We start from the raw sequence: 18626 nt of genomic DNA, 5'->3' as shown, positions 1-18626 counted from the left end.
AGAGGCTGTCTGTAGCGGAAGTTCAACTTTGTGAAGGGTGAAGGGCAAGTCACACTGTCCCACAGGCTTGCCACAGTGGTGGCAGTCCCCTTGCACTACATTATTTGCCCGCGTTCTGAAGGTCACACTATGCCTATCACAATTTTTAGAGTGCTGTGCCTGAACATGTATTAATGTTCCATACTAATGAAGCAAAGAATTAATATTTTGCAATTTAGGGTTTGAGGGAAGGTTAAAGGGAAAAAAAAAAAAAGAGGGAGGATTTTGTTTCCTAAGCAGGAAAGTCTACATTAATAATTTTCCCAGCAGGCCTTCAGTAGTTTTACTGAAAACAACTACAGCCTTTGTTTCACAGATCCTCTTACATCTGTCGTTCGATCAAAGCCCTCACGTCAACAGCTCACCAAGGGAAAAAAAATTAAAAGTGTGAAATACTACTGCATTACAAAGCTGTCCTCAGAGTTCGTTTTAGTAGTGCAGCATGCTGACCACTCTGCATGGCCATTCAGCTAAAACATCTTCCCTGAATAACTCTTCTCATTTGCTAAGTAAGAGAGAAAACAGCACAAGTGAAAGTGGTTTCGTTTACTGCACGGAATCAGCAACCCACTTAATCTGCACCGTTTCATTCCTAGGCTTTAGCAAAATCTGAGATTAATTCCATGTTTTCACAAAGGAGCAACATGGAGATGGAAAAGTGGCCAGATCTGCATCTTCTGACCAGCATTAAGCTACAGTTCAGTAACACCCTCCAGACACCACCAGCTGTACCATTAGCTTTAGTTAAGACCAACACTCAGGAGCTCAGGACCTAATGAGAAGAGGAAGAAGTGGCACTAGACAAGCAGCAGTGAGACACTAGTGTCTCTCTTCACCTAAACAAACAGTAGTTGACACTGGTTAGAGAGAAATTATCTGAAAACAGTGTGTGTTTTTCAGCAGCACTACAGGAACTTTTCCCATTCAGCTTTTCCAGGGGAATTTTGGCCTTTTCAACTTTAACATAAAACTTTAAGATTATACAAACCTAAAAAATTATCTTGATTAAGGAGGTGAGGGGGAAGGCACCCCTTCTCCAAGTAAGTGTTTGAGGATTTCTCCTTGGCTGCTAAGGGTTTGTGTTGGGTAAAGAAATGCTCCTAACAAACCAGCATTCTTTTCCACATGATCAGAGCTAACCGGCCCCCCTGCAGGCAAAATGACCAATCAAATCAGCTTCAGATGAAAACCAACCCCCCCCCCCCCGGCCGAGCACTATAAACACAGGAATGAGACATACAAACCCATTTTTTAAATTTAAAAAAAAAAAAATTCTCTACCAACCACTTGTGGGAAGCTTCTCTCCAGTGCTGGGACCAATATACAAGACCAGCCCAGACTTCCTCCTGGAACCTAGGTATTCCCGCTTCTCCTGCACACAAGCCCTTCAGAGACCGGTAAGTACGCAAATATTTTTTTTCTTTTTCTTATTGTACAATTAGAAATTGTTCTGTCATTCTTTAATCAAAGAAATCAAAGTTGTTTTCAGGGCACAGAGTTTTCTTTCTACAGCTGGCTAAATTATTACCTTAAAATGGTTTCTGATTGCCCCCCCTCCTTCAAAAAGAAGCAAACGCTCTCTCAGATGAGCGTATCCCTAACAGAATACAAAGCAAAACTGAAGTCATCAGGCAATATTTTTTCAGGAAGTTTTCAAGTTAAACAGTGCTGGACAGACTCTGCAATGCTTCGCAAACAGAGCATTTGCAAGCCTCCAGCTAAGGTAGCCAGGCGTTGGCCAAGTGCTATGAAAAAGTCATCCTCACCTTGTCACATTCATCATAACTCAGCACTTCAGTTCCATCACAAATGAAAGTGAGCTTCACCTCATCAAGCCTGCTTTTACCATCTCTAATTATATCTCATGTCTTCAATCATTTTCAAATCAATGCATTCTCTGTGCTTATGGACACACTGTGAGCTAGCACTGCTGCCCAGGAAGCCGTGCACAGGCATCAAGCATGAACTCCAACATCCCAGAAAACTCGAGTTATTCTAGTCAAGCTATTACAAAGTCTGCATCACACAGGGCAGGACTGCTCTTCAAAACCAGCAAGCTCCCACAAAAGATGGATGGCAGCAGACTTCTATTACTGCAGCCTTACATCAAATAAAATCCTCCCTCTATGAATTTACTCCTTCATTAACAAGACTACATTTTGGACTTAGCTTTTTCTATAAGGTTTTAATACATACAAGCATATTTTAAAGCCTTAAACAATATTTAAGCCAAGTCTTGGTAAAGTTTTTTCTGTTTCTGTAAAGGTGGCCAGACTAGTTGGTCCAATCAGATATTACCTCAGAATCAAGAATTTAGAGTTTATATGAATCCTCACAGTAGCTTCAGCATGCTGTACTATGCAAAAACACATACAAAAAATGGAGCATTACAGATGTTCCCAAAAATCCAAGTATCTAAGCAGTCTGATTTTCTGTACTATTAAAAAAAATTTAAAAAAGACACGCTCTCCCATTTTACCAAAATTTTGGTAGCTTTTTGCTTGTTTGGGGTTTTTTGAAGTGCATTCTGTAGTAAGCTGTCACAGAAGGTCAAAAGTACAAGCTCTTGCATCCTATTCTTTGTGGCACTTGCTTTGAAAAGCAGGACTTGGGCTCACTAAATTAGAAGTTCCCATTTTTACAAGACTTGCTTATATGTGCAGCAAGTCCTAAAAACTGTTATCTTAATTCTGCAGACTGCTTGGAAAAAACAGTTTTGTCACAAACTACTCCCATTCATCTCAATGAGGCATTAGCTAGAAAACCTAAAGGACAAACGTGTTTGAAATTTTAACTATCCTACTAACAACTGCAGCAGAAGCTTTCAACCAAAGCAGTTACTCTAACTGAATTACTTCCTATATTTCTAAGATTGTCCCTTAATGTAAGTTTTATGATCCGGTCATGTCATCAATACTGAAACAAAACTTCATTTCCTAATACTAATGTCAGAGCATCTCAAGGATTGCCACTCAATCTAATAACAATACCAACATTTTAATAGCATGAAAGTGTCTTTTAAAAATATATATATTTGTTCTTTTTGCAAAGTGCAGAGGCAACAACACATCTGCATGATCACAGCTTGGAGTACAGAGATGACAGAAACTAGTAGAAGATTATGTGGACCCACATCAAGTAAAGAGGGAATGTACACATTCCCACAGGGTCATGCCAGCACCACCTGGGTTCTAATAAATCTTCAAATTATGCTACAGTTGTAAGCAGTTTTTGCTGTTACTCCCAAACAGCAGGTACTCTTGACTACTTCACTGTCATAATGAAGCAGTACGCTAAAAACTGCCTGAAATCCCTTCCAAGGTCAATTAGAACAATTTGAAGAGCAGAAGTTGGGCAGGTAGGGCAGCACTGCAGGAGTCTACCCTGAACACAGCTCCACATAAAGGCACTCAGGCTCCTAAGATGGTTGCAGGTGCATTAACATACTGAGCTGAAAACAGGCTGGAAGCATCACTTTAAATGCATTCAACCAAGAAGGCAAACAAACACTGCTGCAAACGAGCCCCCCTGCAATCCTACTGAAGTCTTTAACAGCTGAGCTGCTGCTGTCAAGAAAAAGGCTAAGCAAGAGGAAAGAAGAGGAAAGCAACATGGTGGCGTGAAGCAGCAATGTTAACAAAGGGCTGTTACAACTCAAGGAAGATCTCAGTCAAAAAGACAGCACGGGAGATCAGTATGCTGGGTCATGAATTTCAGAAATGCAAGCAATATACTAGAGCTGTAAGGCAAGGTTTTATTACACAAAAATCATTAGCAAGCCAGGTCAGTTTAGAACCTGTCCAACTCCTAGGAAAAGGGAAACTGTGACTTTGATTTAAAAAGTTAGTACTCACCCTAAACTGACTTGTCTTAGAATGGCAAATAGAAGAAGTTAGAATGAGGGACAATGATGGCAAAGAGACTAAAAAAAGGTCAAAGAACAGACATGCACACTACAGTTGGTGATAACCATTACATTTTCAATAGGCTGGAAACAGGAAGACTTAGACATCCTGAATGCAGGATGAAAAACTGGTCAACATGCCAAAAGATGTTTAGAAAAGTGACAGTTCCGGTCTTTCCAGTCAAGGGCTATCAGCTGGGAGATGGAAGAACACCTCAAAGCTGTAACAGTTTCACAAGTCAGGAACCAGGGAAAGCAAAGCCAGACAAACTGCATAACGTTAAGTTAAGAGATTACATTAGACAAATCTGGATTAAAAACACAGTAGGTATTTAGCAGCGAGAGGTAAGTATACTCCAAAAAACAATGCAGAATTTTTCTTTTCAAGTCAAAGTTTAATGTCTTTCCAAAACATACACTGTTTGAAACTGGGATTAATGTGGGGACATCAAGGACCATGCCAGGCAGGGGATCACATCAGATGGTCCAAACTGTACTTTACAACGTCATTAATTTATCACTAACAAAGAAAGAAGGTATTTGTATTTTTTACTACATTGGGCAACAAAACGAGTAGAAAGAAGGCAGTGATTCTTTTTAAATTCAGTCACATCTACTCCTAAATTGACTTTGCTTTTGAGAATACAGAGGACTGATCCTCCAGCCCAAGTAAGCTATTTCTCACAGGGCAGTTCTTTCACCTCTTATTCTAAACCAACTGCAATGCTCTCGGAACCTATCTGCAGTTTCTTACCCACTTTTCCCCACCCCAAGAAGTTGAGACTTGTGGCTCAAAGCTATCAATAGCTTTTGCAAAATCAAATAATTTTTTTTTTTTAAAAAGAACCCAAATTGTTTTGGAACTCAAGCTTACACACTTCCAGTGCTATCACTGCCATCAAATTAGATGCCTAATATTTTCAGCAGTCCTAGACAATAAAAATCGTAGGCCTATATATCAAATCAGACCAGAGCAGTAACCTGGTTAACCTTAGCAGGCAAATTCCCCTGCTGGGAGTCCCATGGAGCAGAGACACAAGACTGTTGTAAACCGTGCTGCTGGGGGCTAACGGAGTTTCTCTTTCTCAAGTACCTTCAAAATCTGTCAGTAATGCATCCTCCCTCATAGAAAAGATTCTAAACAACCTGACAATGAACACTAACTAAATTTTTTCAGAGCTTTAAGTCAAAATTAAATGATCAATCAGCTCCCAAGAAAGCTCCTTGACAAAACTGAGACCCTGCAATGCTCACAGCATTTTGCTCTGAGTAAAGAGCACCCAAGCACACTACCTTAGCATTGATATATGGAAGAGACAAAGCGTAGCAAAGAAAAAGTGTACCACATTAAGTATGTTTTTCCTTAATGTATGTAACACTGTAGAAAAAAGGCTTCTGTCACCAACCAGTCTGTATCAGGTTAATTCTCACAGCATTTGTTTGTTTTGCAAACCTGTATTACTTGGAAGCTACTAAGCAGATGCTGCCCTCAAAGTACCACAAGAACCTACAGAAACACATCAATTTTGGTTTTGTGTTTTGTTGTTTGTTTTTTCAAGAATGCATGATGTTTACGCCCAGAACCATGTTGTTCTGCAGGTGTTCTCTATTCACACAAATACTGTGTGTACTCCTTATCCTAAGATGATTAAACCAAGGCATTGTCCACAGCTCATTTTAAGCATGGTCCCCATCATTCTTCCCATTCGGAGAAGCCCCTTTTTCCAGCTCCTTCATGGCATCCAGAAAGGCTTTTCTAAATCTTAGCACAAGGACTCTGTTCTACAGACAAGTTGCTAATCATTTGGCTCCTGAAGCATTTAAAACTGTATTCAGGTTATTTTAAATTCTGTAACAGTGTAGCAAGACTGAAAACTCATTTACAGAGCTGTATCATAGATGAAAAATCAAACTCAAATGAAGGTGCGGGGTCATGCTATAAGCTAAATGGACTATGATCAGAATCCCCCAAGAAATGTAACCTGGCACTACTGACCAGGAAAATCTCAGTAAGGCCACTGTATTCTCCAGCACAGGGAGCTGTTTCAAAATGCTCCTTTCTAGGGGATGTGAAATGAAAAATAAAAATGAGGGGAAAACCACCAAATCCCACTCAGGCCATCATCTACCCTACCTCCTTTGACTACATGAATAGAAGAAATAGCTGAATGGTTTTGAGAACCTACAGAAGGAAAGAAAAAAAATTTAGCTAAATATTCACTGCCATGTCAATTCCCATACTTCAGTATGCATTAAGTGAAAACAAAAGAGAATGTTCTGTCTTTACTAAAATTTGGTAGCAAGATCAAGTAAACAGTCACAAAACATGCTGGTTTACAGCATCAAACATCACAAGAAAGATTTTTACCTTCCATAAATTCATTCTTAAGTTCAGGATCCTTAGATCTAATGCATTTCAAGATAAAACTAAGACAGCACTCATGGGGAGAAAAGAAATCCAATTCCTCTAGGCTGTCTGTACACTTGTATTATACACTGAAACAGTCATAATTCAAAGAAAGGTCAAAATTGATAGGAAACCAAAACTGACTAAATACACCATGTATAATTATGATTTGCAGAATATTTTTTTTTTAAAATCCTCTGTTGTTCTACAAACAAGCTTCCTCCCAATCTTCTTAAAGTAGGCTGTACATATTGTGAAGTCTACCTTACATGAACCTGTATTTAATTTTAATGTGTCCCAGGTGAACTTTAATATTCAGTATTTATAAAATTTATGGATTTGAGTGGCCAGTGTCTTTTCAAAAGACACTTGAGCATCTCTGACAAGTTTGGCAAGTTTCAAGGTTTAATAGTAAACAAAGGAGCCTAACATGTCAAATACCCACAACTATCCATTTTGCTTCCCACATTTGCAATTCCACCTTCACCCCTAATTCCCATACACTTGCTGTCCTATTTTCTTATTTGGTCACTAATAAAAAGTACACTGCTTTGGCAGCCTAGATTTCAAATTACATCACAGTATATTTTCAGCATTGGTCTCCTGCCCTCTTTCCACTTGATCCTTACACGAACAACCTTAGACTCCCAGAAGCAGCTCTGCCCCAAATATTGTAATTCTGCTTAACTGGACATGGTGGGCCCAGACAGCAGTCATTTCCTTCAGCTAGGAAAGTCCGAAAGGGCTACTAGGTAAACCACAGCATTCCCCTAACATGCATGAACGTGTTAGCAAAATAATATAAAAAACATTATTTCCATAGCACTATTGTTAACAGTGTTCATAATAGTATCGGTAAACTATTATACTGTTAAAATGTAAACTATTATGCTTCTAAAGAAGTTATTAAAACTGATACAATCAGACAAAATTCATTTTCTTTTCCGATACAGCACGCCTAATCACATCCCACCCAACCCTAAAGAATTAAAACATGCAACTCAAATGTAAATTTAGGAAGGTAAAGTATGAAAGTTATATTTAAACAACTAAGCAGGGAAAACTTGAGAAGCAGTCAGATTTTTAAACTTAATCTTTTAGCAAAGTATTACCACAAAGAGTGGTAAATTCCTCTCCAGGCTTCTGACTTAATCTTCTCTGGATTGCAATCTATAAGCCCTCCTTTGTTGGCTGCAGCATTTCAACCCCTGCTGATGTGTCAAAATCTGTGAATGTTAGGCAAAATACAAATACACTGCACTGTATCACATTTTTTCCTTTTTTTCTCTTTTCTAGACAATGACAACTGATATGATAGAGAGCAATAACACGAAATCCAGTGCTCCCCTACTGACCCAAAGATACCTGAGGATGGTGACCAAGGATGGACATAGCACATTCCAGATGGATGGTGCCCAAGGAAAAAGTCTGGCATACCTCCGAGATGCATGGGGAATATTAATGGACATGCGGTGGAGATGGATGATGCTTGTCTTTTCTGCTTCTTTTGTCATTCACTGGCTAGTCTTTGCAGTGCTTTGGTATTTTCTGGCTGAGATGAATGGGGACCTGGAGCTGGACCATGATGCTCCACCTGACAACCATACTATATGTGTCAAATACATCACCAGTTTTACAGCTGCTTTCTCCTTCTCACTGGAGACGCAACTCACAATTGGTTACGGCACTATGTTCCCAAGCGGGGACTGTCCCAGTGCTATTGCACTGCTTGCAATACAGATGGTTCTGGGGCTCATGCTGGAAGCCTTCATCACAGGTAATCCTTCATATTTAATCTTTAAACAGAATAGGTGTAACAATTAGATTTAAGAAATGGAGCTAGAATAGTGATCATATTGATATCTGAATGAACAATTAGGTCAGTCACTACAAGGATAATAAGATTTTGGCTACGTAGCAGTAAAAGTTCAAACTCCTTTCATTAACAAAAGTCATAAAGTAGGCGATAGCAGGATAGGGACTTGAGAGTTCCATATGCATTGGGCAATACTTGTGGCAGACCCCCACTTATTCTCAATCACTTATTTCTTATACCATTATCTCTTCAAGTCTTTTCCATGGAATTACAATATTTAAAGTCAATTTGCTTTGATTTTAAAGTTTACTTTTGTCTAGCTGAAGTATTTTTGTTGATCTTTAAGTCAGCATTTGCATATTCCTCAGTACCTGATGTAATGAGAACTTTTACAATGTCACAGCTATTTCAAAGTATTTAAAATTATTTTAAGTAATTTTCAGGTTTAAAGTATTTCAAGAGACTTTAAAAATATACAGGTTAGTTTACCGTGTATTAACAAAGAGCTTCTCCAGTGGCAGCACACCAAGATCAGGTATTACTACCAATTACAGTAAGTCGTGGCAAGCCAAGGGCTCTCCTTCCTACAGCTACAATTCATTCTCTAAATACTAGTAGGGGAACATAGTTTAGAAAAAGAACCATTTCAGGAATGCTGTATTTTTAAAACAAGAACAGGTTAGTGTGCTGCCAATCTAGCAGTTTTCAGACATGCAGGCTGAGGCTAGAAGGACCATGCGCACGCAAGCCTGCTTCTGTTCCTTTGGACTGGTTCACAGAGCTCTGAGGCTGCAGGGAACCAACCCAGGCACTGTGCTGGTTTTCAGTTTGTCCTTTTCCACGATGCAGGTGCTTTTGTGGCAAAGATCGCTCGACCCAAGAATCGGGCATTCTCCATCCGTTTCACCCGCTCTGCCGTAGTGACGCACACAGAGGGAAAGCTGTACCTTATGTTCCAGGTGGCGAACACACGCTCCAGCCCACTAACTAGCGTCCAAATTTCTGCTATACTCTACCAAGAACAAGAAAATGGGCAGCTGCACCAAACGAGTGTTGACTTCCACCTAGACAGCATTACTTCGGATGAGTGTCCTTTTTTCATCTTCCCACTGACCTACTACCATTCAATCACCCCATCCAGCCCGCTGGCTGCTCTCCTCCAAAGAGAAGCTGCTCAGCATTTTGAGCTGGTTGTCTTTCTGTCAGCTGTGCAGGAGGGCACAGGAGAAACGTGTCAAAGGAGAACGTCCTACCTCCCCTCAGAGATCATGCTGTACCATCGCTTTGCCTCTGTGCTAGCCCGCAATGCCAAAGGTGAATATCAGATCAAGATGGAGAATTTTGACAAGGCTATTCCTGAGCTCCCAGCTGCAGCTGACTCAAAGAATCCAAAAAGGACTGACAAGGAGATCCGCATCAATGGGCAGCACGCTGACAGCTTCCAGCTCTCTGAGACTGGCCTCACAGAATAAAGAGAGCAGACTTTGAACTTTGTGCTTTTTTAATTATTAATACATTAAACTTTCAGGTTCCATTTACAACCTTCCTTCCTTGCCTGCCCTGTCATCTTCTAGTGATCTTTCTCTTGTACTCCCATCCTTTTGATTACAACATGATATGCAGAGTAAACAGAACTGGTGTGCCCACGTAAACTGAGGAAAGGCTGGATTAACCACCCAGGACAAAGTCAGGTACAAGATTCACAGTACTAATTCTTGGAAATTAAGAGCTACATGCCAAATTCACCAGACTACGATTAAAGCCGCACCGTCCCTGAAAGGAGAGACCTTCAAAACTCCCAAAGCTGACCAAAATCATAATATACCAGCTTGTGACAAAATGGAATACACCACAGAACAAAACACTCAGTCAAAACCAATACAGGGTAATTCAGTGAATATATTAATTCTGGTATAAGCAACTCTATTAATCCAAGATCCTAATTTTTCTGTCCTCTTAACTCTTTGGGGATACAGAGTTATATGAGTTTTCAGATGGCCGAATTCACTCTTAGAAAGTACTGCCAATCTCTCATGGCAGTGAAAAGCACTCCTGCTGTGCTTATTAAGCAAAATTGTGAATACTAACTGTAGTTCTTCCTTCTGCCAAATAAGAGAACATCTCATTTCAAGACAGGTCTATGAAGACACTATCAAAAAAATCTTGACGTATATGACAGCTGCTGCAGTGGAAATTTTTTCGTGTCTGGAAACACTGAATAAATTATTTAGCAGTGGAAAACAAACTACTCTAAATGAATTAATGTACTTTTTTTTTTAAAGGACCATACATTCCACATGTTCTCACCTTTGCGCTGCTTGTCTCAAGTAGATCTGACCCAGAAGGGTGCACTATATACATGAAAAGAACTGCATCCATTTATATTTTATGCTTTTTAACATCAATATTTGCCTGTACACACAGCACAAAAATATTTAGACACACTTGAATCAATTTTAAAATAAAAAATTAAAACTATACACAAGACTTCTGTATTTAAGTGCCTCATAAATCTATTGCAATTAAGACACTGTTCTGAAGTTCCTAATTTAAGTAGCTAAAGGATAAACAGAATGATGGATAATTATTTCCAAGCTCTCAAAAAAAGCAGTGCCTATTATGCATTCATACCTGCACAGTCAAGTATCAAAATAAAGTAAAAGTTATCCATCAAGTGTAAAAGACTTTTTTACCAGAAACCAAGGTGGCATAAAACACAACTTTCATTGACAACAGCATAATACACTACGAAATACGCATCCTTTTAGCTTCACTGAAGCGGTCAGGAGCAGGAAAAACAGTCTCAAGCTATCTGATGAGATACTGTTTAAGGGAATTCTTCTCAAGCCCCAGAACTCTGTTAATGGAAGTGTGTTCACCACCCAAAAGAAGTTTGCAACAAGGTACTTGTTTTAGGGTCTGGGGAAATTGGAAGCAGTCCCACAGAAGCATTTTCACACAGGAAAGGGGAATGAGGCAGAGGGACTACATTTTCACTGCAATTCAACTCTCATTCCAATATTGTTCAAGTACTGCCTCCCCACATTCCAGACCTCAGACAGATCTGGGTTTACTACAGATACTCTGAAAATATCTTTTTTTAAATTTAATTTTATGTAAAAGCATTCATTAATATTATGGAGCTTGGACAGCAACACACTATCAAGTTACATTGTCTTCATCCCTACTTTTCTTAGCTGTTGACGCATAATGCAGACTAAAGATCCTTTTTCCACCCTCATATCAGTACCAATAATTAAGTACTTCTTGCAAGTGTCATTTCCATGTTCTCCACCAATCTAAGACATTGAGAAGGGCCTACAAATTAAGAACCAGCACAAGAGCAGTAGAACAGATTCCTGTGTCAAGTCTGAAAAAACATTTATGACAAGAGAGCAATATTCTGTGTGAGGTATTGTTTTTCCCATATATCACATACTCCAATCTCAAGACAAACCACTTGTTCTAAAATTCAGATACATAATCCCAACAGGACAGTACCATAATCCCACCATTTAGAGCCAAAGTTATAAAAAGCTATTTCTAATTTCAATTAACACCTAATCAAAGTGTGGGCAGCTTGCTTTGGTTTCTAAATGACTTGATACTTTGAAGTTGTCCTGTTTTTTAAATAATTTTCTACTTACAGATTTGGTTCAAAAGCAAGGGAAAAAAGCAAGAATAAAGAGAAAAATACGTTTAGTATACACTAAATACAATGTTCAAATACTGCATTTTGGAATGTAAAGCTCAATACTACTACAGAAGCAAATCAGTCAAACAACTGTGTAGTTACTTCAGAACAGCTGCAGAACAAGGGGTAAACAAAACACCCCTATTGCTTTTACAGTTCTAGAGAGCTGATGAACCATGGATGTCTGAAAGTATTGGAAACATGGCATGGCCCAACACTGGAAAGCAATCCTGGAGAAATTGCTGATTGGGGTGATGCAATGAAACTGCACTCTACATTTTGACTAACATTGCAAGGCCAAGCTGGTGATGAGCTCCTTTGGATGCACTTCTTGCTAGTGAGGTAGGGAAGAAAAACAAGCCAGGCAGAATAGGGGGTAAGAGCAACTCAAAGAAATTCAACATCCTTTTAATAGTCACTTGGACACCCTTTTTAGATTCATCTTCTTAACCTAACCAAAAAATACACATCGAACAGAACTCAGTCAGGTTGCTCAACTGACTTACTGTCTTGTTTAATCTACATTACAACTAGTTACTACCAGTGTGTAATTGCTGGTAACTAATCAAATCCCCTCAGCTACTAAGCTGGTATTAGTCAAGAGGCTGCACAGAAAATTAAGCAGCTATCTTGCAGTTCTAGAAGAGAGCCATAATCAAGAAAACTTGATCATTTTCTTTGCTAATGTCCTCAGCCTTCCAGAAGGGATTTGGGTTCTCAATGAAGTCCATCAGGACTGTGACAGTGGGCAACAGAAACTTGCAAATACTTTGTACATCTTCAACTCACATACTGAAACTAGGAACGTACATTGTTTATGTTGAGAATTAGACAAATGTGAACTTGCAAATTGTTGTGAGCACTGAAAAAGCAATTTTTAAGAACAGTTGTTCTTAAGTGTGTTGATCATATTTGAGAAGTAATTCTTTGTTGAAGGTCTATTACTTTTTTAATCTCGTGATTTTAATAGAGGGGTTCTTGCACTGTCATCCATTATGAATGCCCAGAACAGTTTAATAATAGATCTCTTATTAATTCTGGAATATGATTGCCCAGAACAAAGAACATGAAAAGTTGGCAACTCAGTAAATTATGTAATCTGAGGCTAAGCCAAGGCTCTACAAAAGAGCAATGAAAAACTGAAGTACAATAAAGTTGGGGAATAAAATCTTACATTAAGGAGTTTAACAGAAACCAATACATGCCTCTGCTAAAGCACACTGGCCTGAATTATAAACTGCATGTCAGTTCATTCCTTGATCTTATTGCTTCTCCCACTGTTTTGTGTTGTATACTAGTGCTTGGTATTAATGTGGGACTTCTTTTGGCACATCTGTATCCTTATCTCACACTCAAAATAGTTTGTCATTGGAAAGCCTTTACGTAACAGTAGCTACTTGTTCATTAAGGCTTGAGTCAAAACAGACCAATACCTTCCATTAACAATTTTGTGCTCTCCACCTTATTTCTCTTTGAAAGTAAAGAGGAGAGGAATGATGCTCCCACTTACTGGGACATTAATCTCTAACATAGCAATATGCAGACAAATTACTATTGTTAAAACAGCTTTTTTTATATTAAAACTTCAAAAAGATTGCAGGTCTTTTGCTTCTATCGTACGTGCTACAGAGCTTTCAGTCAAGTAAGATCAAAATAGAAGAGAAATAGAACAAAAGACTTAACAGAAGCAATCAGGTGCTACAGAAAGCTTCATGATTTGAGAATAAGTACACCATCCCTCACAGTGAACCAGGACTTCCACAGCACACATGAACACCATCTTTTATAGAAAATGGTTCACAGAAGATGTATTCCAAAGTACTGATCACTAGTACTTGCTATAAACAACACAGGCCCTATACTAGCTGAAGCATTAACCGTCACTTCCAGGCAGGTCAGCTTCAGTAAGTACATCTTGCATACTGTAAATTCTTCTCATTTTCAACTGAGAGATACATCTCATCCTAAACTGACATGCAATATTTTTATCACAGTCTAGATCACACATGGTGCATTCTATAGTCTGGATCTGGAGGTGTTGTAATTTTATCACAACAGGAAGGGGCTAAATAAAGTGGAATCAACAGTGGGATATATATTCACATCTGTTTGTCTTTTGTAAAAAATGCACTCCTGAAATCTCAGTAGCACTTATTTTTTCCTATTCTCATTTTTTTTCCCAAAAGGTCTCTGAATATAAAGGCACACTAAAAGTCTGAAGTTTCACTACTGGCATTTAAAAGATGGATAATCTCAGACCAATCTCAAGTTATTTTTAGAAGTAACCTCTTTTTAAGGACAACAACAAGGAAAACAAGCAACATCTTAGTTTTGTGTTAACTTTCAACTTAAAAAAAACAGAAAAAAGCACTGTTTAAAATAGATTAAAAAAATAATGTCCTATGTGGAGAGAGGACTGGGAGAGCTTTGAAAGCAAACATGGTAATTTACGACTCTCAAGGCATGTGCCACCATGGTAATCTGGAAGGTTCTTAAAATGAAAACTTACGCTTCTCTCACTAAAAAAAACACCGATAGCTAAGCAGGGATTAAAATACATTCCTGTCAACTTCTAATTGCAACTGAATCTCTTTGGTTTTGTCTTGAAATTGGACCTGCAACTGTCTTCTCTGACCTATGCTTTATCAATATATTCACTAAGGAGGATATTTAGCTAAGACTCCTCCAGCGAAGACCAAGAGATCCTCTGGGTCCTAAAAAAGACAAGACTCATTTTTGTACTTTTACTAGTACAAAAGCTCTCACTAAGCACAGCTATGGTACATGCATGTGGAAACATGCCATGGAAAAAGAGCAAGGTCATACCACTGAACAATGAATACATAAACCTATGAAGCAGAAAATCACTGTAGCTACCATACAACCAGTTAAAGGAGAACTTTAAAGGAAGTTCTTCCCACTCTCAGAATACAGATTTTACCTAAATGGATACGTTTCATCTCCAAGATGACAACCCACTCCAAGTTCAGATGAACATTCAGACAGATAACGGGTCACAATTAAAGATCCAGTATTCTGCCTCAGTGTGGCCAGGGTGAAGCATTTATGAAACAGAACAGAAAAGAAAAGGCAGAGAGGGGGACCAGACAATAGCCTGAATGAACAGAAGATCTGTATGACTTAAATAAATTTGACAGACAGCATATCCATCAGCATGGAAACCTCAGAACACTGCTGCTGGGATCTACCTCACACTAGCAAACGCTCAAAAAAAATTAATAGTTCACATGGTCCAGAAGCCCTATAAACCAAAAGAGCACACACCAGGAATGTTTTAAAAGCTGAAAAGCTGCATTGAAAAGGCATATTGCCACAGCACACCTGTTAATCACTACCAACTCCTTTCACAGAGGTACAGGGATGTTGTTCCAGCTGTAGACATCACATCTTAATTGAATAAACAGAACCTACTTAGTGCAGATATTTCTTATCTAAAACATTTAAACATCTAATAGTGAAAACACCACAAAACAAGAAAGACAACTTTGAGAACACATTTAAGTAGCCTGGCACAGTATCATGAATCTTGTATCATCAACATACTGGGAGCAATAAGAAAGGTTTATGTACATACAGGTCCCTTCCACAAAACACACCCTGTTCCTCCCTCCCATTTTCAGCCCATACAGTAACAAAACCATACCTGGATCTTTTCGCCCTGGTTTTTCAAAGCGTCTGTCTCCCCTAGAAAGGTAGAATAGAAGTTTCAAATAAGGTTTTGGAACTATTCCACTCATTTTAGGCATGGAATTTTTTTTTTTTTTCTGAGATGGGGCTTTTTTAAAAATCAGACCTTGATGGACAGTATCTTTAAAGGTCCAAGTAACAACTGAAATTTTCATGAACACTGCCTTTGGCAACTAGGTATGTTTTGAAATTTGACCCTAAGTACCATCAACAATGCTGAGATTAAAACTAAAGTGAATCCTTTCGCAATCCATATTTTCACCCATAACTTTCACTGCAACTGTCGTAATTTATAATCTCTTAAAGTAGTTCTTTCTTCCCAGGAACTCAGCAAAAAACTTCTTTGCAAAAATGTTTTTACTTGCTCCTGAGTTTCTAGAAACATTACTGTGTTGACTCCAACTTAGAAATTCAGACACTCCACTCACAGATACACCTAATACCCTTTCCTAAAGCATTTTTATTAAGTCAAAAGGCACAAATAAAAGCTGAGCAGATGTATGTAAAAAACTTCAAGAGCTAGAGTTCTGTTACCTTTCCTCCCAACTCTGTGATCTGTGCATTTCCCTGCCCCCTCCTCGCCCAAATCCACCCTCCACTTCATCAAAACTTCTTTGGTAGAAACCGCTTTCTCCTCGGCCTCTGCCTGAAAAGACAAAAAACACAAGTGTTTGTACAAATAATAATAGAAGTTGAAAGAATCAGGTAGGTTTCCCTTTCCTGGGGTCCCTGTGAACTAATCTTGCACTCTTAAGCCCCAGTGAAATTATCTGGGGCAAAGGGGAAAAAGGAAGAAAGACTGAAGAAAGAGTCTTATGTAAAAATTCTTATCAAGAAGCACAGGATCAAACAGAACAGGCAAACAATTCTGAAATAAATACTGTGCAGAAAAACACAGAACACAGATACTTACCCAACAGAAATTACCAAACAAGGATGCATTGTTCACACAACATCCACACAGTACATGTGTACTTTACACTCATAAAAATCAGATTGCTTTTAACAGCGGAACCCAGTATAATGAATGGTACTGCACTGCAGATGTACTCATAATTACTGCTGTCAAGGTTAATAAAGGAGAAGGAAGATTCACTGCTATTAAGTTCTAGTGATTCCCTGCAGAAATCTCCCCCAGGAGCAATGGGGAGAAAAGAAGGATCACAGGATGCATATAGGTTTATATGAAGAACCCAACAGCTACAGAATAAAAATTATCCTCCTCACTTTTTCAAGAAATTAATACTCTGTAGGTGGATCCCAAGTATCAAGCCTCAAGCCAAAAAATTACAGATGTGCTTGAGGATACATCTGCAGGGTTTGGGTAGGCATGGGGTGTTTGGTTGGAAAAAAAAACCCAAACAACAAAATACACACAACTGAAAAAAACACCACCCACACACATCCTCAGGCCTTCAAGATAGCTTCCAGCACTAGTTAGATTAATTGCTGGGGTGACATTTCCAGATCTACAGAAGATAAACACACTTTTGCTTCACAAAGTGCTACAGCAGAAGAAATGGGAGGTTTTTACCAGCTAACCTACCATTTCAAGGATATCATGAAAACACTACAAACAACTAAAACTCATCAATCAGCTGGTTGTGAGATAATGCCTTTCCTACATACACATGCAGTCTCCATAGTCAAGTCCAAAAACCTAAGCAGCACCTGATAAAGGAAATCATTGGCTGTGCAACTACCAAACACCTCAATCCTTTCGTATTTCTCTCTTCCTAGCTTCAAGAAAACACACACCTCAAAGGATGAGGTGCAAACCTGGCCAGGGATCCAGAGGAATTACACAGAATAACAAAATAAACACCTTAAGAATGGACAATCTCTGTAGTCTTCTGAAGAAAGTAACAACAAGCTTCTACCTCTAGTATTTCAAGGCCCCTGGATGCATCAAGGAATTGTACCGCATTTCAGTGACTTATGAAAAGAGGCTCTAAAAAAATGGAAATAAACAAGGTAGTTGCAAGAGTTGCCCTAATGCTTTATACCAAATTCTCTTGCAAAAAAAAAAAAAAGTTGCCTTCCAGGCAGAGAAAAAGAAAAGTGATTCCCAGATAATCCAGTCAGACTCTTCAAATACACACTGATTTTGTACCATGCTGTACAGGTTGCAGGGTGTATAAGGAAGTTACAAAACTAATGTCTGTACAATTTCTCTTCCTGCTTCAGAAACAGGATTTAAACTTCCCCTTTGCACAAAACTAACCTGTTTTTAGCACCAGCAAAACAGTTCAGTGACAAGATCTCCTTGTCACAGAGATGTGAAGTTCAGTACCACAGAGTTTTGGGGATGCTCAAGTTCAGATGGAGACCGGACAAACTCACAAAAGATAAAAAACACTGAGATTTACCAAACACAGAGACCACATCTGGTCTGGGAAATACAGTGAGCTGCAAATGTCTAGAAGCTAAGTATATATGCGATGCTTCTGCACCTCTATTTTTACACAGCCCTTATTCTCTTGCCAAGGTGTTTTCTTTCGGCTGTTGCTAGAGACAGACTACTGAGTTAAACAAGCCTTTGCCTGACTCAGCATAGCTGTTCTTACACAAACACAGGTGAAGACAGAGGATTTGACTGAGCACTCAAGGCAAGAGAGGAGAGATTAGTATCAGACTTACGGCTGTACGAGAAACACAAACACCTTTCACTATGGCAAGTCTGATACAAGACTGACCATAGTCACGAGTGCAAAGTAAGTTGCAAAGGCAATTAACAGTAAAGATGTGATACAGCACCAGAAGCAGCACAATGTTGATCCAGTTAAGACATGATCGGTCCCCTAAGATCCCGGAAAAGGACTTCAAGCTGCTATTCTTCACAAATATAGCCCAAGAAATTTTAGGCATCTCATGCAATGGCAATCTTTGCCTAGTTTCTTCACTACAGGAAAGCTCTCTTCCTTCCTCTCACAGGAGATAAAGCAAAAGCAGTTCACAAGAGAAAGCCACAGGCAGGCAGAGACAAAAACAGAACAAACACACTGACTCATGCCTCTGAGGTAGTGGAGGTGGGAAGTTGCACACACTTTTCCAACAG

At 39.0% G+C, this 18626-nt stretch overlaps 1 protein-coding gene across 15 annotated transcripts in view; it reads right to left on the bottom strand.

Moving 5' to 3' along the window:
- Positions 1-18626, bottom strand: part of GIGYF2 (GRB10 interacting GYF protein 2) — a 79151-nt gene that overhangs the window by 34063 nt on the left and 26462 nt on the right. For 13 of the 15 annotated variants that reach the window (XM_040612735.1, XM_040612740.1, XM_040612743.1 and 10 more), the window contains 2 exons: positions 16103-16214; positions 15525-15565 (listed from right to left, as the gene is read on the bottom strand). The exons of 1 other annotated variant lie outside the window; for it this stretch is intronic. In XM_040612735.1, the coding sequence (XP_040468669.1) occupies positions 15525-15565; positions 16103-16214 (153 nt within the window). Of the gene's footprint in view, positions 1-7715; positions 7797-15524; positions 15566-16102; positions 16215-18626 lie in introns of those variants that run through there. One more of the 15 variants, XM_040612750.1, reaches the window with a different exon arrangement.

This window comes from Falco naumanni, chromosome 13, assembly GCF_017639655.2.
Source record: "Falco naumanni isolate bFalNau1 chromosome 13, bFalNau1.pat, whole genome shotgun sequence".
NCBI classification, from domain to species: Eukaryota; Metazoa; Chordata; class Aves; order Falconiformes; family Falconidae; genus Falco; species Falco naumanni.
Note: the sequence above shows the minus strand (reverse complement) of the source record. Positions and strands in the feature narration are given on the sequence as shown.